The 25,316-nt window shown below is 44.0% G+C and overlaps 1 protein-coding gene across 1 annotated transcript in view; it reads left to right on the top strand.

Moving 5' to 3' along the window:
- The first annotated feature begins 8,896 nt into the window (after positions 1-8,896).
- Positions 8,897-25,316, top strand: part of LOC143321680 (chemokine-like protein TAFA-5) — a 36,743-nt gene continuing 20,323 nt past the window's right edge. Inside the window, exons 1-2 of the mRNA XM_076732191.1 lie at positions 8,897-9,629; positions 23,690-23,839. Coding sequence (XP_076588306.1) covers positions 9,539-9,629; positions 23,690-23,839 — 241 coding nt within the window. The 5' untranslated portion in view covers positions 8,897-9,538. The remainder of the gene's footprint in view (positions 9,630-23,689; positions 23,840-25,316) is intronic.

Below are 25,316 nucleotides of genomic sequence, written 5' to 3'. Positions count from 1 at the left end.
CTCTGCCATTAACTGTGGAGAGTCGTGCAACTTTCTGACTTATCTGAAGGCTGGTTTCAGTAGGAGGTTCTAGTGGTAGGTACTACTTTTACTGGTTTCTTGATTTCCAGGAACCCGGATCTCTCCTGCCACTGACACATGTTGTCCTCTCCCTCCCTCTCCTGTATTGTCAAATAAGCTAAAAATATTAAGAAAAATCTGTTTTCTCTGTTCCGAATTAGTTGTATATAAATGTGATTATAAACAGGGTTGAATGGATCCTACTCGCTGGGTTTTGTGTGAGCGTTCAGTTTGATATCACTGGATTAAAAGGAGCTCCTGATATAAATCATGTGCAGCTGCTGAAGCTCTTCATCACTGCTGGAGGAAGTATTTTATTTTGTTGTGCAATTGTTTGCTAAAGATTAAAAATTCAGTTTTCATGTGTAACAAGTGTTCTGGGTGTCAGATGAAGAGACAAACAGACGTGTTTTATTACATTTCTAATTTCTTCTGTTTTGCTGCTGGAGTTCTGCAGAGATGAAGCACGCGGTCGACTTGTAGTTCAGATATTTTATGTGTTGCCTTGAGAGTCTCTGCTCTGCATGGCAGGAAGCAGAATGTAAATTTCAGATTGAATTTGGATGAAATGTGCTCACTGCTGACCCGAGGCCAGTTTCATTCGCTGCGTCCTCCTCGTTTTATGGGAACATTAAACTTGTTTCAGCTCCCTCTCAGCCGGCTGAGGAGCTGAACACGACTCTGCTCGCAGTCCACCCAGACGATGTTTTTAAGTCCCAGCGTTGTTTTACAGCTGCAATATCTGCAGGAGAGATGGCCCTTTGAATTGTCTCTGCTTGTTTTTAAGACGGTTTGTTAAAAAATCCATCGCTCATCTTTACTGCAGACAGAGCTGCAAATGAAGGGCTGAAACGCACGGTTACGTTTCCTCTGCAAATATGAAGGTGGACGACAAACAGAAAGGTCAGGAGAATGAAAAGTTTCCTTTTAAAGGCTGTTTTGAACTTTGTTGGTTAGAATGATAGAATAAAAGAAAAATAAGTAAAAAGGCAACAAAAATCTGAAGCTGAATGTGTGATCTGAAGCTCCAGTGATGGAGGAAGTGTTCAGACCCTTTCAGTACTGAGTGCAAATGAAAACTGACCCCTGTGGCTGTTAGACTGCAGTACATTTGATCATTAGATTATTATGACTTGTGCATTAATGGAAAAACAGGATGTTGCTGTTGTAGTTGGTTGAGGGGGAGCTCATAACAACTGTATTGGTCTGTTTTTCTGCAGCGATCTCTAGTGGCCGTGCTAATTACGACAGAGCAAAAGAAGTCAAGCAACGTATAAAGAGCAAGAAAGTCTGCGTGTGGAGGAAAGACCACATGGAACACGGACCGCTGTTTGTGTCAGCGTAACGTGTACGTAACGCACCTGAGTTACATCAGGTACGCGACAGTCAAACAGTGAGCGTGTCACAGCGTTGATCACATGACGATGAAGGTGCGGTACGCCTGTCGTTTGTACCCTCCAACGTTCACGTATGTCGTTTTAGGAGTCAGTGGTGATCAAACTTCAGCTGGTCGGGTGTGAGGACGTGTTTTTGAACTGGTGACAGGCATCAGGATGAACCACACAGAAACATCCAGTCTTCTCGCTGATGGTCTCGTTTGCTTTTGTAGATCCTTTAGAGACGTTTAGGTTTCATGTGTTCATCCCTTTAATGCTGGTAAGTTTGGCGGTTTGATCTCAAATGGACGGACTCTCTGTCTGTTTGTTCTTCAAGTCTCTCGATAACCGTCCATCCGATCGACTTCAGGTTTAGCGGCTGAACTGAGGATCCAAAGAAAGACGATGTTGATGAGTGTGAAGATGTTTGGGTGAGCGGTTCTCGAGAAAGCTGCCAAACTAGAGGCCGAACGATTGTCCTCTTCTGAGCAGGAACGTCCTGAAGGGATACTGCACTCAGACTGAATGAATGTAGTGGAGTATAAATTACAACATTAAGTGAAAGTATAAAGTAAATCTGCATTAAATTGATTTATACAAAACTGTACATGAATATGGTATTCAAATAAATGCTTTTTGCTACTTTCCACCACTGTTTTCTCTCAACAGAAACCATGAATTTGAACATGAACATTTTCCATCTAATCTCTCATTTTAAATGTCAGTACTGAGCCGCTGTCTTTAGCCTGTATTCACGTGGATGATTTGGTAGTAACCGACCACCTGGGTAACAGGTGTTGAGATCTGTACTAAAAGACCTGAAAACACCTGTAGAAGCTTTTTGTTTTACACCTGACTTCAGTTTTTGGTTGGACTCACTGTGAAATAGGAGGAAGAGTGTGGACATCAGACCAAAATCCAGAGGAAGACAAACTGTTTCTCTGCTCATGAACGTCCTCCACATGTGGCTGAACTGCACTTTGCAGGTGTGATTTGTGGCTTTGCTGCAGGTGAAACCTGCAGAAGTAAAACTATTTGATCAGCAGATGATTTCAGGTGATCGGTCTGCAGGTTTCAGTCTGCTGTGATTCACTAACTCGAACGGCGATAAAACGCGTCGTGTTTAATCGCTGATACTTAAGTTTTTATGGCGGCTGTGTGTAATCAGGCTGCTGCTCTCAGAGACTCATATTTCACACACACACGCACGCACACACGCAGCGTTACACAATTCTGATATAACAGTCCTTAATCACAGGACATAAACTGACAATGAAGGACTGACTCAACTGTTGAGTCAACTAATTTCACCTTTTTTACATCAAAAACTAAAAACCAAACTTTGACCAAAACTTGTAAAAAATGTTCATATTTACAATTTCCAACAACTAATTTTGTAATTTTGGGTTAAACTGAAGTGTTTTCAGCCTCTGACCTCAGCCGAACCATGGATGGAGGAGGTGGAGCAGGTAGCATGCTAACAATAAGATGTCTTAGCATTTAGCACAAAATGCTACTGTGACTAAGTTGAGGCTCACAGAGCTGCTAGCATCGCTACACATACGTTTTAGACACACACATTTCTGACCTGATGACACTGAAGGGAAACAGACTTTTTGTTCTTTAAATGAAACGATGCACAAAAATAAGCCGCAGCAGAACACAAAAAGGATGAAATGCAACAAAGTCGATGGTGACCACGACGGCCCAAGTGAGGCGATGTTTGAACATGTGTTAAATGAGGTGTCTATGGAAGGAAAACCGAGTGTGTGTGTGTGTGTGTGTGTGTGTGTGTGAGTGCTTTGCTGTGAATTGTTGAATCAAGGCCTCTCATTAGTCGCAGGTATGATCTCGGCTCCACACGGTTTCTGCTCATCAATGAATAAACAGCGTTTGTCACAATCTGTCCCTGCTGCTGAGTTAATTTGGCTTCTGGAGGAACAAACTAAAAGTCAGATGCTGAAGACACAAACTCAGACGCTGAAGATCGTCAGCTCCAGCTTACAAAGAGGCTTCTCCATTAAAGGAAAGAGGAGAATCGCTCCTTGTTTTAAAGCCAGATGTGCTGTTCTCATTGATTATGTGCAGCTTTTTGTGAAATTGACGTGTTTCCTCTGCTTCCTTCACGCTGCTGAAAACCTTTGTGACACAGTCTGCAGCAGTTTGAAGGAGACGCACACGAGGAGCTGATTTCCATGAAATAAACACAAAGACGCCCAGAGGATTTTAATGTGGTTTGCACTTTATTCTTCATGAAAGAAAGATGACGCTTTTCTTTGTCTCTGTTAAAAAATCGACCTCAGTCTTTGTTCGGCAAACAGCAGGATTTCACTTTGATCTGAAAACCAACTTGATGGTGTCAACTTTGTCAAGGTTGGACTCGAATTCATGTTCAATTCAAAGCTAATTTTGTTTTTAATGAATTTGCAGCAAAACCTCTGAGGATGTACCAACAAGTGAGCGCTGGCAGTTGGCTGCTGGGTAACGTTACACTGATGAACACACAAACAGCAAGAGAACGCTGATAAATCTCAGATGCCACCAGGTGATTAACTGAAAAAGCAGTCTGAACTCTGGGCGTAGCTGGCAATTCTCTCGTCTCAGGAGCAGGAGCCCAAAGTAAGACTGTCCAAACACGGACCAAGTTCTGTGTGTGAAGTAAACTGATGGACTTGAGAACCAATAAGAACTGACTGGCTGGAGAAAGTCTGAAGAAGAAGAAGAAGAAGAAGAATCGGGGGGAGACATTCCCCTTTATTTGTCACACACACATGCGAGCACGGCACACAGAGGTGAAATTTGACTTCCGCCTTTAACCCATCCTGGTCCGTGGCAGACCAGGAGCGGTGGGCAGCCAGACCGGCGCCCGGGGACCCATTCTTCGGCGTCACCATTGGTCAGGTGGTGATCTTCTTGCATGTTTTTAGTGGGGGTATATTTTTACGGAGGATACCGTCGGTGAACACGGGGAGAACATGCAAACTCCACTCAGAAAGGCCCTCCTCGAGCAGCAGGCACCGAAGCATGGTGGAGGACACACCCGGTGCCCGCAGCGAGATTCGAACCCGGGACCTTCTTGCTGTGAGGCGACAGTGTTGCCACCGTGCCACTGAAGTAGACATCCAACACTTTATTTCTCACACACGAGATAATGACTGAACAGTGATAACAGTGATACTTCTTTGTGTTTATGCATGATATCCCCAGTGGCAGCGTGTATACAGAACAACAGGGGGCCGAGGATGGAGCCATGGGGAACACCACCGGTCAGGGGGGACACAGAAGAGGAATTCTGTTTGATAAATATGATTTGACTCGGTCCGGTTCTGTGTCCTTGATCCCAGTCCTGTTCAATTCAATCCAGCTTCCTCCATGTTGGCTGGTGAGATGAGTTTAGGTCCCAGTTACCTGTCAGGTGTTAATATTAGACTCACTCTGCTTTGACTGATCTATCTTCATCCCGTTGTGACTCTTCGTCCTACAAAACCGACAGTTTTCATTTCCTGTGCTGTTACAGATGCCAGCTGAGTGCTGACAGCGTTCGTGTTGATCTCTCTCCCCAGACTCTTCTCATACGACGCCTCCGGACGCTGACTGACGGCTCGCCGGAAAGCTAATCGATGGCAGGAAAGCATCAGCAATAATCACCGCCGCCAGAGGCCCAGAGAGCGCGGCCTGACGGAGACGGATTCCCGTCGGAGCAGGAGGGCAGCGGTGATGGAGTCCGTCTGACAGACGAGAGCTGCTGAGAGCTTTGATAAGAGTCTGAACGTAACCTGGGGCTTCTGAAGCTGAACGATCAATCAGCCGCTCGGATTCATTCAAAGAGGAGAGGCGCACTGCTGCTGCTGTCATCATCTGACGGCTCCATCAACAAGCAACAGTTTCATCTGCCGTCATTCAACTCCAAACACTGGACACGGAGGACAAACGCTGCTGCCTGAAAAATGTTCAAGTGATGTTGAATGATGTTTCCAGGTAGCTCTCTTCACACACAGCGTCCCTCTTCTGACCAGGTGTACAGTCATATCAGACATGAAAAGTAATGAACTTGATTAAACTTTATTTTTGCTTTTAGCAGTGTCCTGGATGTGCAGACATCCTCATTCACTGGTCCTCACAAAGATAGAAGCCCAGGAGAGCACACACACACACACACACACACAGAGGCAGCTTCATCCTCTCCACAGCAGGTTAATTGACAGGTGAGGAGGCGGGTGTTGCCTTCAGGCCTGACCTTTGTTTGTGTGAGAGACAGCAGAGCCTAATAAGTCAGAGGGCAAGTAAACACACCAAGATGGAGAGGGAGGTGTGACCCTGAACGCCTCGTCGCTCAGCAGGAAACAATCTCAGCTGATTAACGAAAAGCAGCGGGTGGCTGATTCGTGTGACCAAGCAGCAAAATCAGAGCGAAATGAGATCTAATCAGTGAAATTATGAGGCAAATAAATCAATAAATGATGTCAATACAGTCCAATATTCAAAATATATGGTGATAATTTTCGACTTTTACAGCGTTCAGTTATAATCAATGAATAAAATGATGCATTTAAATACAAAAATATGATTTATGTGTGCACTTAGTTAAGTGATGCATGATGAAAATGTATGAATTAAAAGTAAAAACAACCTAAAAACACTGCATTTTTAATCATTAAGTGTATTTTGGTAAATGTATGTGGTAATAACATTCTAAAATGTACAATAATTCAGAATTTAAAGACAAAGTAAGAGAATTTATTCATTAATTGGCAGCATTCAGAATCTTTTTATTCTTACTTTATGACATTTTCATTTCACAATATTTTATTTATTTATTAAATGCAACTATAGCATTTAATAATTAATTGTCATTATTCTCCATATATTTTTCATTCTCCTTTTTATTGCAACCAGAAATATGCAGCAAACACACCACAGAGCTGTTTGAGAAATGAACAGAATTTGCAAATGATAATGTATAATTTGACATTTTCCAAGAAATATCACAAATGTGTTGTTAAAAGTCATTTGACCAGATGGAAAGTACATTATTGTACTTATCATTACAGACTCCGTGTGCTGACTGCAGCTTCATTTTCTATAGCAGCTCTGAATAATTTATTCCTTTATGGTTGAAGACAGTAATTAGAGCAGAATGTAAAGAGCAGCAGATTGCACATCACATCATCTGAGTTCAGGGAAAACGTAAAAATAGTCTTTGGTTGGTATATTACTGCAATAATTCATGTTGTCAGCGCCGCTCGCCAACAAGTGAGCATCTACATTTTCCTCCTCCAACAGACTGTTTACAGAAAGCTTCTTATGAAAGAGGTAATAAAACACTTCTGCTTCGAGTCCAGATGTGCTCAGTTCATGAGAAGCAGCGACGTGTTCAGACGTTTGTGGCTGTGAGTTTTCCATTTCTGCCCACACAGCTCGCATCTACTTTAATTACTAACATTATAGTATCTAAGAGTTTCTTTAATTCCTGCGTTTAAGATCAGTGTTACAGATGTGATAAAGCTTCCAGACTTTATTCTTTAAGCCCTCAAAAAGAAATTATCTCTCCAAATATGGGCTGTAAACACACAAACAAACAAAAAACACAATGCAAAGATAGTCGCTGTGACAGCAGATAAAGCCTGTGTGGACAACATGTTGTAACAACATGTAGCCCACCCACTCCTTTCTCTAATAACTAATGGTAATAACTCTGGTAGCATATGGTTGGTGCTCATGTTGGAGCTCATTTGAATCCTCATGAAAAGTGTTGCATCAGTGCTCGCAGCTCCTGGAAACTCAGGAAGTTGTTAGCAAGCACATTTCCAAACCTTCTTTCCAGCCACGTGGAGAAACAGTGAGCTGTCAGAGATCCTGCAACCAGCAGCATCGTCTCTGCTGCAGCACCCAAAACACCAGAAATCCACCAACACTGACCAACCTCTCCTCTGTTTAACTGCACATATGAACTCTGCGGGCAGACACACATTCAGTCTCTGCTCTTCACAGCCAGTGAGGGCGACAGGTAACCAGCATCAGTCGGTGGCGTCCTAACTGCGTCTGTGCCAATGAAGCAGAATGACCCGAATAAAACCAGGCGTCTCGTTTCACAGAGACAAAACAGGACAAAACTTTGAGCTTCTGAGTGAATAAACAGTAACTTAACTGCTGGTTTGCAGAGCTCGTCGCTGACAGCTGGTCCAGACGGCTGATGCCTGACTGACCAATATACAAGAAAGAAACTGACCATGACAGATTCAAGGCCGCCTCTAAATGTAAGATATTTCAACTGCTTCACAAAACACATGCAGAACGATTACACACGAGACGTTTTTGAGTCAGTCCATGTTTAGAAATGTCTTCAGTGCAAACCTCTTACAGAAAGTGAAATGTCAGAGGAGCCACCGGCCGTAGCGCAAGATGCTTTTGTGTCTGGTCAAAAGATGATTAGTGGAGTTTTTTGGGTTTTTAATGCACCGTCAGCTGTGCCTCAGTAGTGTTTCTACAGTGAATATATGACTACAGTAGAAATCCATATTATGGTAAGAACCACTCAGCTCAAGAGAAACGAGAGATCATTACTTTAACACGCGAAGGTCAGTCAGTCTGCCGAAATTTCAAAAACTTTGGATGTGTCTTCAGGTGCAGTCGTGAAAAACATGAAGCACTGTGATGACACCGGCTCTCATGAGGACCGCCTCGGGAAAGAAGACCAGGAGGAGAGAAATTCATTTCAGTTACCAGCCGCAGAAATCACCAATTAACAGCAGCTCAGATCAGCAGACACGTCCCAACATCAACAGTTCAGAGGAGACTGTGAATCAGGCCTGAACTGCTGACGAGAAACCAGACTGAGGGAGACCAGCAGGAAGGAGCCAAGAAACACAAGGACTGGAGACCAGGGGAAGCCTGGACTCTGGTCCGAAGAGTCCCAGTTTGGGATTCTTGGTTCCATGATTCTCCATGACTAAATCCTCTTCGCTTCTGAATAAACCATCATGTCTGGAGATACGGATGTGAGTAAGTTAATAATAGAAGGTTTTTGAAGCAGCTCATTGGTGAGACGGTTCAACCTCTCAGAGGATCTTCACAACCTGGAAACACAAAACTTATTCTTTCTATTAAATCTATTAACAATTAATCACAGTTGAGAAATAGGATTTAATGGAAAGGGTGTTTTATTGAGACCCACTGCATGCTTTAAAACTCTCATCCAATCTGTAACACACACACACACGCACGCACGCACACGCGCACACACGCCAGGTTGCCCCAGTCCCCCTTTGAGTCCGGTTTTTCGCCCCTGCTGCAGACCGCATGAGACCCGGTGTCCTGCAGCCTGTGGATGAATCTGACACACGTTATTGTAACCGGTGTGACGTCAGCCCGTGATTAGAGAGAGAGAGAGAGAGAGAGAGTGTGTGTGTGTGTGTGTGTGTGTGTGTGTGTGTGTGTGTGTGTGTGTGTGTGTGTGTGTCAGTCGCTGTTGAGGCTGCAGATCGCAGCGGATCTTCAGCGGCAGCAGCTGCATCTCCGCCTCCTCCGCTCCTCACCACCGGGCAGCGAACAGCCGGTCCGCGGGGCAACAGACCCGGCGGGGAAACGTGCAACATGCCCGCTGAGCAGCTCCAGCCGGACCCGGTGTCGGTCTTTCCACTCCTGGACGGATTTAGTTTGCGGACGAGCGGACGGAGACTCCTGATGGATGCGAAGCGCAGAGAGCTGTAAGTTGGAGGCGGACAACTGGAAAACTTAACATTCGGAGCAGATTTGTGTTTTGATGAACATGCTGTGGTGGAGGAGATCACCCCGGGCATCTGCTGCCGCTGTCGGCCACCGCTGCGCACCGTGACGCGCCGGGGAGAGCGCGGCGAGGACCCCGGCAGCTTCACCCGGTGAGTCCGGCGAGGGAAACGGAAACATCTGAGCTGCTGAAAATCTCCCCCACTGTGGATTTGACCCTTCAGACTCCTGCGCGGTTTCATATCCGGGAGATGCCACCCGTCTCTCGCCTCCGTCCTCCTCAGGGTCGGATCGGGATGGATGTGGCGCAGTGAGGAGGTACCAGCCCGCCGATAATCACAGTTTGGACTTCTTGGCTCCCCGTGCGGCTCTCCCTCATGCAGCTCCTCCGGCTGGCCTGGGCTCTGACTGCCGCCGCGGTCTGCCTCCTGCTGCTCCTGCTCATCCACAACCAGATCCTGAGAGAAGGTAGGCTCTGTAGTCTGATCACAGACATCTTACTGTGTGTGTGTGTGTGTGTGTGTGTGTGTGTGTGTGTGTGTGTGTGTGTGTGTGAGGTCAAACTCAGTGTCCAAAATGCTTCAACAGGTCACAGAAAAGCTGTTAAAATTACAAAGAGTCAGTTCTTATTCTGATGATTGTGGGTGAATTTGGGGTCTGGGGGTGTGTGCGCGCATGTCGTCCCGCGTGTGTGCAGCAGCGAATTGGATGATGATAAATGGCGAGAGATGGAGATCTGATGAAACGGCAGCAACAGCAGCCTCGGGTTGGGACCGGACCGGACCGGGTCTGGTCGGGCTTTGTCGACGGCCCGAAGGGCTCAGGAGGCGGCCTGAGCTCCAGCGCGGGTCCGCTGGTTTTCACTGGAAGAATCCACAGACAGAGACAGAGAGGAGACAGTGTCACTCTGCCTCTGTCTACCTGACTCTTTCTCACCGCGCAGCACACACACACACACACACACACACACACACACACACACACACACACACTCGCTCTGCAATCTACTCTAATTGTACTTGACTGACAAATTAATTGAAAAGGAGGAAAACAGATTAGAAATAAACTGCAGCTAATGATCCCTTTAATTATCGATGAATCAATAAAATTCAGTACATTGGTTAATTTTTTATTCTATCAAATGTGAAACAAGTGTAAAAAAAAAAAAAAAAAGTCCATCGCAGTACATTTACTCAAAGTACTTTGGTACTTGTACTCGTATTTCCATTTTCTGAAACATTATTCGATATTATATTATTATAATAGATATTATACTATAAGAATATATTTTTTAAATCTCCACTGTGTCCACAGTTACTGTGGAACTTACTGGAATGAGATTGAAATATAAAATATAATTAAGAAATCAATTCTGATAAATGATTGGAGATGAAGATGGGACTTTATTGATCCCTGGGGGTAAATTCACCAGAAACTCGACTGTATATGAAGTAATTAAAATGAGATCCGTTTTTACCAGCGGCAACATAAAGTGAAGAACACATTAATGCATCAGCAATTATAATCCAGTAATAAAATGTGTATTATTCTGAAATTCCGATGTGTACTTTTGGTGTATGTTTGGATGTTAATACTTTTGTACTTTTGCTTCAGTACATGCTGAATGCAGGACTAACAGAACAGAGTACCGTGTAGTATTGCTACAAGGATTAGTCACAGCAGAGTAGATCGTAGACTGCAGACCACAGCTGCTATTGGCCAGCTCACCTGCCACTCAAAAGCTCAGCCAATAGGACGCGTCTGTTATCAAACACTAAAGGCCTGTCTGGAACGTGTTGCTCAGTTAATTCCGGTCTTTTCAGTGTTATTTCTCTAAGATGAACTCCTTAAATGTTGTTTTGAGGCTCGTTTTGATTCTTTGATCACTGATTTAGGCTGAACGCTAGCTGGTGTAGCTTAGCATTGTGCGTCAAGTAGTTAGCATTATGCTAACATACTAAAGCTAACATATGTATGGCTCTACTAATGCAGGTTGATGCTCACGGCCAGCCATCTGGATGAGGAGGGATGCCATGATGCATCCCCCTTGTTAACCTCCCCCCTCTCTTGGGGCTGAATAGCTGAATATGTTTGTTTACTCCGTCTGACTCACTGATCCTTCGTCTGACTGAGGTTTGTCTCAGTTTGAACCTTTGACCCCGACCACGGCTCTGAATGTTAGCAGTCTCGCTGTGCTGCGTGTCAATAAATCCATGCTGCTGTCCGTGGTGCTGAAGTAACACACAGATTTGTAAATGCACCTTTTTCTTTCAGTCGGTTCTGACATGATCTCTAACATTCTCCAAACTATTTACTAGAAACACCCAATACTACACTATCCTGTAGCCTATACACTCTACAGACTGGTGTCACCTGCATAGTGAAAGTGACAAGCAGCAACACGTAGTTGCAGAAGGTGGAGAGGATCATGTAGACACACTGTGCCTGTAGTATTCCTGTAATATTCCTAGAATATTTCTATGATCATTCAGTAGTGTCTGCTGAAAAAACACTGACCAAACCACCTGTGCTGGGTTCAGTCATTTATTGTTGGATCGGTGAAGGTAAACAATCTTCAGCTCAGTCTTCACACTTAATATTCACTTTTCTCATTTTTTGTGAATCATTATTTATGATCTCCTGAAAACACTCCGTTGAACATCAGTCACAGATGAGCCAGTAAAGGACGCTGCTCTTAGAGGCAAATAGAATATTTAGCATAAATTATCAGTCTTTAGAGACGTTAGTGTGGTGATAATACTGCAGTTTACATGCAAGTTTGTTTCTTTGTTGATGTTCTTTGCTACCATTATATTATTATATCATTTTGGATGCTTTCGCAGAAGCCTCAGTGAAGGAATCTGTATTTACCTGTCGCCTGAAAACGCAGCCTTCAGTGAGGCGATGTGTGTTTATAATCTACAGAACGGGTCCATCTGTTCAGCACGAGGCTTTGCTTTTGTTCTGGAGCTCAGAAGTCGAGTATCAAAGCCTCATCTGAGCATCAACCCTCAGTGATGGTTCGTGCAGCAGTGGTGGCGTTTGGGTGTCTTGGCCGGTTTGTGTGCAGCTCATTATCAGAGGCTGCTGTAATGTTGAATTTATCCCTCAGTGAGATGCTCAGCGGGAGAACGGCGGCGTTAATGACTGCAAAAAATTAGAAATGTAAAATGAAGAGGACAGCGTGGAGTACAAACACTGAATTAAACACATTCTGAGTCAAAGAGTTTGGATTTCAGACAACATCAAGAGATTTTTCCTGTTTATGTTCCTGTTTGAACCTTCAGGTCTTTTTCAAAAGAGATATGAGGGACGTAGTAACGTTTCTCATGCAGCTACATGTTCAATTATCAGGATTAAAGGGCCCCTCCACCGACTTTTATTTAATAAGAATAATAATAAACTTTATTTGTACAGCACCTTTCATACAGGATTTGCAGCTCAAAGTGTTTTACAAGAAAGAAATCACATGCACCAAGTGAGTGCTTCACATAGAAAAGACAGAATGGACATAAAACCAGATTAAAAATAAGATGGTAAGGATGGAAATAAAAATGAAGACAATGCACTAAACCACACAATAAAATATTAAAATGGAGGTAAAAATAGAGCAGAAGAAGAGAAAACCCCAGAATAAAATGATAGATAGATATAGGTAGGTTAAAATAGATACAAAAATAATAAAAAAAAAATAAAATAGATTACATTGAACGCATGAAATCAAGTAAAACACAACATTTTAAAAGAAGTGCAGCAGTGTGTGAGCGTGTACAAAAGGTTCAGACCTGCTTCAGAGAGTCAGAGCGAGTGAAAGGCTGAAGCGATCAGTCTTTGGCTTTCTTTTGAAAAGATTCAGTGAGCTGCTTCCCGGATATCTGCAGAGCTTTGGGGCGTAATGGACAAAGGCTGCATCCCCAGTTTTCTTTGGAAACGTCCAGTAAACCAGCAGCAGACGATCACACAGTTCATGACGGCAAATAAGAAAAGAGGGAGTTAGCGATGTAGCTTAGTCCTGGTCCCCTGAGGGCTTCCATACGAGGAGGAGGCCCTTACAATCAATCCTGAACGTTACAGGAAGTCAAAACTGGACTGACGTGCTCTCTCCTCTTGGTTCTGGTTCATAGTCGAGCTGTTCTTATAGCTTTGATGTTGTTGTTGTCAAGTCGTGTCACATCACGGCCGCCCAGTCAGGAGGAGGTCGGGGTGGATGAACGGGTCACCAACACGTCGGGTCGCTGTTCGTTTCTGAGCGTTTTAATCGTGACCACAGTCTGTTTAGGATCTGTCAAAGCTGCGGGAGGTGCAGCTGGAAACAGGAAACACTGACCATGTTCCTCCTCTGCAGGAACAAAAGCTGCTCTGACGTCTGATTTGGTGAGAGGTTTCAGGACACGAGGAGTCGACTGAAGGAAGTGAACATGTTTGCTGTTTAACGTGGAACCAGCTGTTGTTTCTGATGAGCTGCAACGACCTCGCTCTGCTGCAGCTCTACGGGCTGAGGCGTGCACTGAAGGTCGCACAACTGACCCAAACCTGGAAAACCAGCTGCGAGCATCACCATCATCATCATCATCGTCATCATCGTCGTCGTCTTCGTCGTCGTCGTCGTCGTCACTACCATCTCACATCAAAAGCTTCACCAAAGAGAAGCAGTTCAGCCATCGCGGTGTTGGTGTTTGATAATTTAGTTTGACCCTGAAAGAAGGTCACCTGAGGGTGAAGCAGTGGACTTACCTGACATGAAATCATCTGTTTACCTGCTGTAAATCCCACCGGCTCACCTGTCGAAGACCCCAGAAATGTACCAGAGAAGCAGCCACATATTTACACGCTGCGGTCATTGCTTCTGCTTTGTCTCCTACTGACCAAACCTGATTTAACCAACCCGACTCTCGATGATTCAGGTAATCAGAGGAAAACCATAAAATCCAGCAGCTGCTCATTGAAATTCAGCAGAGCTCAAACAGACTCATCTGAGCAGGTCGAGGTTTGCCGTGACGCTGCAGAAGAGACGCGAGGTCCGTCGGTTCATGTTATTCTGTGATATTACCAGATTAGTACACACACCTGGTAATGTTACACAAAGTGGCATGTAAACATTTAATGTCAGTACAGAGATATGCAGGAGCTCGAGTCCCAAACGGGAAATCAAATGAACCTTTAACGAATCGGTTTCAGCCTTTTGTCTCGTCCTCGATGTGAGAAGCTCTAATGAGCACAAACTGCAGACTGAATTTAATTCCCTCACGCTCTTTGTTGACTAACTTCCTCTTTTCTTTTCTCTGCCTGCTCGTGAAGCTCATTTAGATCCTGGAAACAAGCCTATTATGCAGCTGATTCACTGTTGTGCCTGCGGTGTAGAAAGCTTACCTAAGGAGCCTTCAGAGTCCAAATGAATTCTCAATGCTCCATTAAGTCGAGCACATATTCATGGGAATTATGAACACACTGTGTCTGAGTGAAAGAGAAAATCAGCGGCTGAGAAGAGAAAAAAAAACACAAACAAAAATTAACGGAGCAAAAAGCTGCAGAGGGTGTAATTGGATTTTAATAAATTCATCTGGAGCAGGAACATCAGCGAGCGATTCGTCGCTGAGCGTGACTGTATTTAACAGTTTCAACCCCACCTCAACTGCACAACCGTAAACGTCCCGACCCCCAAAGACAAGAGGATCAATCGAGGAGACAAGAGGATCAACCGCCGCGTGACGAGGAACCAGCGCTGACACCGACAGACTTCACAATAAGAGGAAATACAGGAAACTCAGGGGCTGAAGTCAGAAAGACAAGCTGCTGATTTTACTAATGAAAAAAATTAAATCCAGAGCAAAAGTTCAGGAATTCAGCTGAACGCAGTGTAAATAACTTCATGCCAGCGTCAGTTGTCAGTGCAGAACATGACCAAAAACTCCTGCTTTTTCTGGTTGTTTTAATCTCACCTCGGCCTCAAAGCCTGAAAACGTCCCAGCCTTTTCAAAATAAGAGCCTCTGCAGCATCACAGGAAACCTCAACCTGCTCAGCTGAGTCTGTCTGAGCTCCAATTGAATTTCAATGAGCAGCTGCTGCATTTTATGATTTTCTTTCTCCTGCAGCAGCTCTGATTAGCTGAAACATCTGCATACGATGCAAACAGAAAACTGAGTTTCTGCATCAAACTGAGAAAGCAGAGGTTTTTTCTGCCTGAACCGACTCTGTGAAGTCTTTGTGGGCTCTTGTTTTAGGGCTTGTGTCCAACATTCAGCTCAGTGAAGATCAGTCAGGTGACACTGCATGTTAAAGAATGATGCTAACATGCGACCTGTAGCCCAGTCCTGACCAGGCGTCTGCATGTGATGAGCTGGCGGTGAGACGGTTGATTTAAGACATCCTTAGGCGTTGCATTATCCTGCAAATCAACATCCAGGTTCATAGACAATAAATCAATCATTAATAATGAAAGCTTTGATTCAACAGTGATAATCATAGTAAATATAAATTCCTATTTAAAAGCAGTCTGATACAATATTAATTTAAGTGATTACTGTAAGTTTAAGAAAAATTATGATTGTTCAGGGGACTCTGAAGGAATCTGTGCCAAAAAAAATCATCAAAGAAGATGCTGACATCAGTGGAAGAGTTCGTGAAATTTATGCACAAAGATTAGATTTATAATAAAACACAAAGACTTGCATTAAAATGCAGCTTCAGCACTTTCTTTTAAGTGTTTTCTTGACTCTGGCTTTTATGAAAAACACTCTCATCATCGACATGAAAGTATATGAAAGAACAGAATAAAGTATAAAAACAGCCATAAATGATTTAAATAAAATCTATAATTTGTTTGGGAAAGGCCGCAGGTGCAGTAAATCTGATATAATCACTGAATAATAACCACATCTGTGCTGCTGCAGAGGACAAACATTTGGAGAGACCTCAGAGATGAATGAAAAATCTTTTTTGATTCAGTCATTATTGAGACTGAATCACATCGAGTGATTTTTACTTTATGAAGAAACTGGAATAATGTTTGCCAGATCTGCCCTGAGAGACTGAGCATTAATGATAATGATATTTCCACAGCAGACCGGACATTAGATTAGATACGTATGTGTGTATGTGCACATATATCAGTATTTAGTTTCTTCCCCACTTTTTCTTAATAAATTTACGCATCATGTTTTTTCTTCCTCCTCCTCAAACACCTTCATGCTCCTCTGGTCTCACTTTGGTACATGAACACAAACACATACAAAACTCAAATCATCACCTCTTTGTTTTGTGTGACCGTCAATCAGCTGACCAATCAGTGAACAGATTCCTCCTGAAGGGGCGTTACCATCACTTGTGCTCCCTTGCTCCTCGTCCCATTCAAGGGACTGGAGCATCTTCCATGATGGTGGACTTTGTTTGATTTCTGGGTTATGATCCAGACGTGAGGAACCAGATTCATCAGGATGGAAACCGGTCGCCGCCCGTCTGATCTTTCTGTTTCGAGGCCTCTTCGCGCCACTTCCTTAAAACAACAGGAAAGACTCGTGTCCAAGTCCTTTCTGTTTCCAAACGGCTTCAGAGACTTTGTGTCCAACCTCATGTTGGATTCTGGATTTGTCTCCTGCTGCAAAGCCTCATTAACTGTCATCTGAGGATCAGAAAACAGCCGCCGCGTTGCGTCAAAACCAATTTCAGCCTCATCATTATTCCTCTGTCTTCAGTCTCGGGACAAACGCAGCGACTCCAGTTTTCCTGCGCAGTCATTCTCGTTCGTATATTCAATTTGCAGGGAATTTAAAAGAGATGACGGATAATAAAAGCTCAAGCAGAAGCCGTCAACCAGATGTCAGCTTCCGCTCTCTCATGAATAGATTACATGTTGGCTGTGATTGAGAAAACAGCAGCGTGAGCACAGAAAACAACACATTGTAATTTCATTATTCTGCCGTAATGTAAGCGAGCTGGTTGGGGTCTTGACGCAGCCACAGGCACGACGCTGAGTTTCATCTGCGATTCATTCAAGCGAATCCCAAAGTCAAATAAATGTACAAGAGTTTTACTGCAGAGACAAACTGCAGAGATCAGAGGGAGGAAATCGATCCCTGCAGGCAGGAAGTCATCACAGCCAGTTTACTGCTGTAAAAGGAATAATAATGAAAAAGTTTTAAAAGATATAAAAACTTAAATAAGACATTCTCTGTGGTGGATTTTCTTTATGAAGGTAGTAAAGATTTTCCTGTAGGTGGAAAAACTGCATTGTCAAAACTGAAGTTTACAAAGAAGATCTGACGACTTTCAGTTGAAGAAGAAATATTTTCCTTCTTTTAAAACTAAATCTGACTGACAGGAAACTGAAAGATGACGTTTAGGTTTTATGTGTTTTCAGGTGACGCATAGAAACATAACAAACATAATTTTCCATCACAAAGCAACTAAAGTTTATTCTTGACTTTGGGAAGTTATCGCCTGCTAGCGCCTGTCTCTTTAAGACCAGTCTGCTGTGATTGGTCAGCTCTCACAGGCCTAAACTGGTACCAGCCAATGTCTTCTGCTGGGGGTGTGGCAGAGGGTGGTGACTGTATAGTTGTGACATCACAACCTTATGGGCGTCCTGACGGCTCATTTAAAGGCACAGTTGCACACAACGTGGGACCTTTAAGAGCCGTATCGTAAAGTTTGAAGTTTCAGTTCACAAACTTCAATTTTCTTTAAATGTCACTGCTGCTCAATACGTCATATTACTGTTCATTACACTATTTTATTTTTAACGTGCAGCACGTCCGGCTGCACGTGTGCTGCACGCAAACAGAAACATTAAATTAACCAAAGAACATGCACACAGTGAGACGCAAACCAATGTGAGCTTCAGAGGTGAAGATGATGAATTACTCTTTGATTGCAGATGAAAGCAGCTCTGAACAGACAGCAGGACAATCTGACTTAAAACCGCTGAGTTTAAGTGACGAACTCCACCTTTGCTTTAGTTTAGATTGACATTAGAGGAAAAGTCATTGAATCACTGGGAGCAGAAATACCCACATCAGATTTCACGTCTGTCAGAAATGAGGCGGCTTCATGCTCGTGGTGTAAACAGGCTTTGAAGAGCCGTTAATTAGTTCAGAATTTGTGTCGACGCTCGGCTGATAAAACTCCTGCAGCCTCTTTCACTTTGTGAACCGAAGCCATTCATGTTCGTGCTGATGCAGCTCGAAGTGAACGCAGCGTTTTTATTCATTAAAGACGTCCAGCAGTGAAAAGTTTGAATGCAGCATCAGTGAGCCTCAGTCATCACATTTCTGTGCTCTGTCAGATTATTGTCGTGTTTTTTAAAACTAATCTTTAATCGTGTTCACAGCGAACGTGCTGTTGTCTTCTCTCAGCATCTGCTGGACACAAAAACAATAACTTTTTCATCCTGGTGAGCTGCAGCAGATGGAAGAAGGCCGGTGATGAGCTGCAGCTAACGAGGAACCGGGCTCAGGTTACCATGAGACGTCTCTTACATCATCTACATGCAGGCTGAATCCCAATTACTGCAGAAAGCTCCAGACCGCTCAGTCTCAGCACCTCCGAGGGTTCAGGGTCACTGAGATGGAAAAGTCGACCTGTGGGGTTTAAAAACACGCTGCAGCTGTTTCACCGACACTCTGACCCTGATTCTGCTGATATGACCTTTAATTTGTTTTTCACCCTTTAAGCTACAGATTAAACTCGAGTTTAAAGAATAAAATAGCAGCGAAAATGTTATCTGTGCAGCTTGGTTCTACAAGTTTGGTGACACCTTGATGAACTACCATATTGGGTGAGCTAACGGCTAACATGCTAGCTAGCAGGGAACATAGTGGAACTGTTCAGTCACAGTGGCTCTGAGCTACTTTGTTTTCTCTGCAGTTTGTTTCCTAAATATGAAGCTAAAGTCAGAAGCCAGTTAGCTTAGCTCAGCATAAAAACTGGAATGTGCTCGTTCAGTACTAGCACCTCTAAAAGTCTCTGTGCTGAATCTGCAGTCTTACAGATGTCATGTCGGACTGTTTCTTCGTAACTTCCTGGAGTCTCCACAGGTTGCCTCGCAGCTACTCAACCAATAACCAGCTCTGCATATAACACCTGCAAAACAGCAAAGGTGCTGGTAGGCAGAGCGAGGCTAGCTGTTTCCCCTTGTTTCCAGTCTTTATGCTAAGCTAAGCTAACTGGCTGCTGGCTGTAGCTTTCATCCAACTCTTTGCCCACAGAGGGAATAAGGGTTGAGATCGAGAGCTCTGAGTCGTCTAAACATAACAACGCTAATCACGCTGCATTCAGCTGTAGTCACCAGAAATGAAATCTGCTGCATTGATCAGTTCATTAAAAACATTTCCTCATGAGAAAAAACAGCCTGAGCTCTAATTATTAGTTGCCGTTGCAGAACAGATTCTTAAAGATCGTGTATGTGTACATTCAGGCTCACTGAGCTGCTGTTTTCTGTGTGTGTGTGTGTGTGTGTGTGTGTGTGTGTGTGTGTGTGTGTTGGCTTCCATCTTTTGACCTTTGACCTTTGTATCAGATGAGATCACATTCAGAGGACTGAAGGTTAAAGTTTCCTCTCCTCTTTATGTCCTGTCGCTGGCTGTCAGACGGTGACCTTTGACCCTTTAAACATGAATGTACATAAACTGCTGATTCGACGGAGCTCACAGAGGTCAGACTGCCTGTAGAGACGAGGAGGAGGAGGAGGAGGAGGAGGAGGAGGTGGTAACCCTCATCGCGGCAGCTCTCAGGCAGAGATGAGATAGTTTATTAGCTTCCATGTAGCCTGGAGGCTAACAGGGGAACACATCAGACAGAGAGCAGCAGTCGTGTTAATGCAGCCTGTCAGATGAAATTATGAGCTTCATTAAAACTGCAGAGTCTCAACATTTAGATCTGAACTGAGGAAAATTCAACCTGTTCAATCCAGATTTCATCAAACTCCTTTTTTAAGTGAATCCTTTAATCTGGAGGTCACAGGTGTGGGAGGAGGTTCAACTCCTCTGAAGCTTTCTGTGGTTCTGGGTTGATTTTAGCCTCTTAAATAATCACCTTCAACTCCACGAACATGTACAAGTATTTATATGTTTCTGTTTATTTTGTATTTCAGTGTTGTTTTTTTGTGTTTGAACTCTCTGAAAGCTTTTTCCATGAGCTGTTTAATGTGTTTAATTCAGTTACGAGCAGTAATTGACAGGACTCACAGGACACAATGCAGCATGAAATGTCATCTCACTGATATCAGCCTCACCTCTCACTCAGCCACGGCCTTATCGGAGCCGTGTTAAGCAGTGGAGGAGGAAATATTCAGCGTAAGAGTACCAAAGACACACTGTAAAAATACTAAGGAAAGATCCTGCGTTGAAAATGTTGCTGAACAGAAAGTATGAAATGTAAATGCAGTTCAGCATCTAACCTGAAGTGTAAATAGTCATAATATCCAAAACATATAAATACATGTAGTACAAGTGGCATGAGGTAAAAACAGCAGCTCTGTGTTCCATCTCATTTTATGGAGGAAATTTGTTTCCACACTGAGAAGTTTTGTAGGACCTTTCATGTATTTCTACACTGTTTTGATTCCGTCTTGTTCCTGGACAAACAGCCGATCTTGTTAATCCACCAGAGTTAAAACTCACCTGATGACTCTGAACCGACAGACACAACAACACTTCAGTCATGTTTCACAGAGACGCTGCTGACAGCGAACGCTGCTCATCACATCAAAGCTGCTGCTGCGTCACGTTTCAGGCCGACAGCTGAAGCTTTGCACCTCGACGGTCTGGACTTCAAACAGCTGTGACAGAATAGATCCTGAAAAACTGCTGAAAAAGAAAACAAAGCAGCAGAAAAACTGTTTGTGAAATCATCTTCCAGAGCTTTTGATGAGAGATCCTCTTCTGACATTCCCTTAACTAAAGATAAGATTTTTAGTTTTCAATTTATAATAAATATCTATATATGAATGAACAGAGGAGCGTTTCAGTGCTCCGGGAATATCTGACACATGCTCATGAGACACGCTGAGCCTGAAAACTACCAAAAATATATTGATAGTGCAACATGAAAATAGTCATATTGATTGATTTTACAGTTCCCAGAATGCACTGGGGGGATGTAAACAGGAAGTGTAATGTCACCTTGGAGTTATGCTTTGGGCACTTGGCAGCATTGAACTACGAGCAGTTCCTGTTTGCAGAGTATCGATGGATTTACAGACTAACTGTCGCCGGACTGCTTTGATACTGAAGAAAGCTTCAAAAAAAGATCAGAGACAAAATGTGAGTCATGGCAAATCTAAAACTGTGTGTATCGTGTGTGTGACTGAGTGTGAACTCAGAGAAGAAGGAATGAGATTTCCTTTCTTCTGTCACTTATGGTCAGGAGTAAAAGAAATAAACTGAAGACAGTTGACCTGAAACTGGGACTTTTGGGGCCCCTTGGAGCCCCTTGGAGCCCCTTGGAGCCCCTTGGAGCCCCTGGTTTGCCCAGTTGGTATTCTATCTTTGGTGAAACCTCTGTGAGTGTCAGAGGTGACGTATTGTCCTGATGGTGGCGCCACAGAAACGCTCAACGAGTGTCCAGAATAAAATGGTCAGAGGTTGTGATTTTTGGAGAGCCTCAGCGGAGCATGTGACGCGAGGCTCATGTGACTACACTAGCACGAGCAAGCGAGGCTAAACCGTGAAAGTAAAAGTCGGTTAGCAGCGCCATCGACCGCCTCCAGTGATCATCTGACCTTCATCTTACGGGTCATCGTGGCCCCTCGACTGTCTCTGTCCACATCACTGCTTCATGGAGGTCTGCCCTCCATTCGTTAGGACCCAGTTGGATGGACGAACCTCCTGCTGGTCTCGTCTCTTTTGTCCTTCTGGGGAACGTCTCCTGTGTTCTGTCATCATCCAAACAGATACGAAGAGACAGGAAACGACCAGCTGCTGAATCAGAGACAGTGTTGAACCTCTTGAGTAGTTTGAGCTTCCCAGAAAGACTTGTGTTAAATGAACTCCTGCTGCTGCTGAGGAGGAGGAGGAGGAGGAGGAGGAGGAGGAGGAGGATGTTGTTTTTTCCTGCCCCGACCCCTCTGACCTCCGTCTGTCTGTTGATCTCCTCCCTCTGCTCTCCTCACTCTGACGTCCTGGTTGTTGCAGGTCCGGTCCTTCCTGAAGAGGGGACGGTCCATGGCTCTATTGATGACAGTTCATCATCATGCAGGGGGGGCTTCTGCTGTCGCCACCGTGACCAAATGCAGCCCACCCCCAATTCCTGAGGCTTCTGTCCCCTCTGATTCACCTAACATCCATCCCCCCGTCATCCAGCCTCCTCTTTCAGAGGAGCTAACTCAGCGTGTATTGTGTGTATCAGTACTGTTGGTTTGGATACCTGCAGTTTAATATAAGTGCTTTAGAGAATCATGTTTGAGGTGAACACACGTGGCTGTCAGCCAATCAGAGCGCGGGGGTCTGTCTGTATGGCGACTGTGGTATCATCTATGTAAAATGCTGGATGAGTGTGTGAGGATGCGTTCAGCGAGTGGTGGACCGACTGACTGCTGCAGTGAAACAGACTGAAAATAACAAGCCGTCAGTCAGTTCAGACGTCCAGCAGCCGTCAGTCAGTCAGACGCTGAAGGTTTTTTAAAGCTCGTTCAGCATCGCCGCCGCAGAGTGAAGAAAAATACGTCTTCCTGTTTCACTTTAAAACTTGCTCGTCTGATCTTCTGCCACCATCTTGCAGACTTTCATGGTCGTGATTTTGCAGGTTTCTGTTGTTTGATAATGTTTGTTGTATTTTCCTAAACTCAGAATCGACCACTTTACATCAATAACAATTTGTCTCTCCAGAAAAAGTAAAAGAAACACGATTTTACTTCCAGTCCGTCTGTCAGCAGCTGTTTGTCTGATGTGACGCTAATGAAGGAAATTCAGCTGATGAGTCCAGAGGTTGAACTGTGTCTGCCTTCTTCATGAGATGATATCAGATTCACAGAGATGCTAATTATTAATCATCACCTGATCCATGTGATCTGTATGTGGGAACATTAGCTGGATAATGACATCTTACCCACAGGCCTTTGCATTTACAAGACAGCTCGTATTAATTGGTGTTGAGGCCATTTTTACTTCCACATCTATATTTATATATATTCCAGATATATCAGATACTTCCTCCAAAGGCAGAGAAGAAAAGGTCATTCAGACCTGAAGACAGTGAAGCTTGGGTACCCATGTGGAAATCAAACTGTGAGGTGACTATCAGGAGAACTGAAGCCAGTGGAGACTAATAGAGAAGTGGACACGGAGTCAAAGCATTCAGAGAATTTCGACTGTGAGCTGAACCTCCACCCCTTCATTCAGCTTTCTTTGGTCTTTCGGTGGTTTCATGCAGTCATACAAAGTGCCTCATTTTGCATCACGGTGTGAACCAGCCCTCCTCCTGCAACTATTTGTTGACTCTCAAACTGAGCACATTGCAACCTGAGATCAAATGTTTTGTGAATATTAACAGTTTAAATATAAATGTGCATGATTTCCCTCCGTGTGGCCCTCAGGTCAGCTGGCGGCGGGGACCTGTGAGATCGTGACTCTGGACCGGGACAGCAGCCAGCCGAGGAGGACCATCGCCCGGCAGACGGCCCGCTGCGCCTGCAGGAAGGGACAGATCGCCGGGACGACACGAGCCAGACCGGCCTGCGTCGACGGTAAGGCGCTCGCCGTCCTCTGACAGCACACAGCAAAGGACGATCTGTACCTTCGTCACTCATCACAGCTCACCGTCTAAGGGTAAATCTGTAGTCTGATGTGTTAACGCCATAACAAACACGTGGTTCTGGTTCTGGAACAACAATAGAAAAACGCTGATCGTTGTCGTTACTGTCTGACATTTTGTTGACGTATCCGTCGACCTCGACCTCCTCCTGACGCAGACTTAATGGCTCTAGCGTCACCTGACTTCCTCCGTAGATCCATCGTGTTGTATTACGACTTCCACGATGTTTAAACGAGCTTTTCATTCCTCCCTGAGCTCGACCTCATCACCCATTTCTCCCATATCTATTTTTTTCTAATTCTAGACAAAGACCTCAGATGACGGAGGTGTTTCCTGTGTCTTTAGGGGTAAATTAAGAACAATTAAGGGTATTTTAGGGGATTTTTGTCAGTTAAGATATGGTATGCAGAGTCTTCTGTGTGACTGGCAGTCGGTTCACAGCAGAGGCTGGAAGTTAACGACGGGAACAAACACACAGATACCTGCAGCTTCCCTCTAAATCCTCCACATCTCTTCATCTGGACTGCGGGGTTCACAAAGTCACGGCCCAGATGGGAACGGCCCACAGTTGCATTGCATTTCATCACCGTCTCCTCTTTTCTCTTTCTGCCATCTGGAGACAACGACAACAGCTGGAGGGACTCGTCTGCTCTGCAGGGATTTGCAGCCTCTTCTATTGATTGTCAGAGACTGTGAGCAGTTGTTGAGCTGAGTTAAAGAACCTCTGCAGTCTTTCCTGCTGTGCTGCTTTCTCTGCAGTTGAATAGCTTCAGATATTTTCTCCTTCAGCTTTGTCTTGATGTTAGTTTTTCCTCTCATCAGCATTGATTTCCTACAATCAGGATGATAACAATTGAGACAAAGTGTCCAAATTATCACATCCAGATTTTCATCTAATCAGTGGAAAACTTTATCTAGTTCATCTGTCGCCTGTTAACATCACATGCCAACGAGAATCTGTACATGTGATAATATGAACAGCACAGAAAGGAATTATTTAGTGTGGCGTTCCTCTTTAAAACCTCATTCAACTTTAATACATAATATGTGCACCGCCATTAGCATTAGCTTGCTAGTAAATGCCAGGCTGCGGTAACTCTCCCTGTTGTTGATGATGTTGTTCTTTGTTGTCCAACTATGATTTTACAAAGTCGTGATTATTCTGGAAGAGAACAACAAAACTTACAAGTAAAATTTTCTACTTTTTAAAGGCCAGAAAAATCCCACCAACCAACCAAAGTCTGCCGTTTGGGCATTGGAGAGTCAGTTAAAAGAGTTTTTTAGATAGATTTTCATAATGGAATAACCAGTTCGCTAACTGTTTTGTTTTGTTTTGTTTGTTTTGTTTTGTTTTTGTGATCTTGGTGGTTTAAAATGGCACATGTTCCCCAAAAGTAGGCTAGCAGTTT

This window comes from Chaetodon auriga, chromosome 6, assembly GCF_051107435.1.
Source record: "Chaetodon auriga isolate fChaAug3 chromosome 6, fChaAug3.hap1, whole genome shotgun sequence".
Classification (NCBI taxonomy): Eukaryota; Metazoa; Chordata; class Actinopteri; order Chaetodontiformes; family Chaetodontidae; genus Chaetodon; species Chaetodon auriga.
This window is presented reverse-complemented; position numbering and strand designations above follow the sequence as displayed.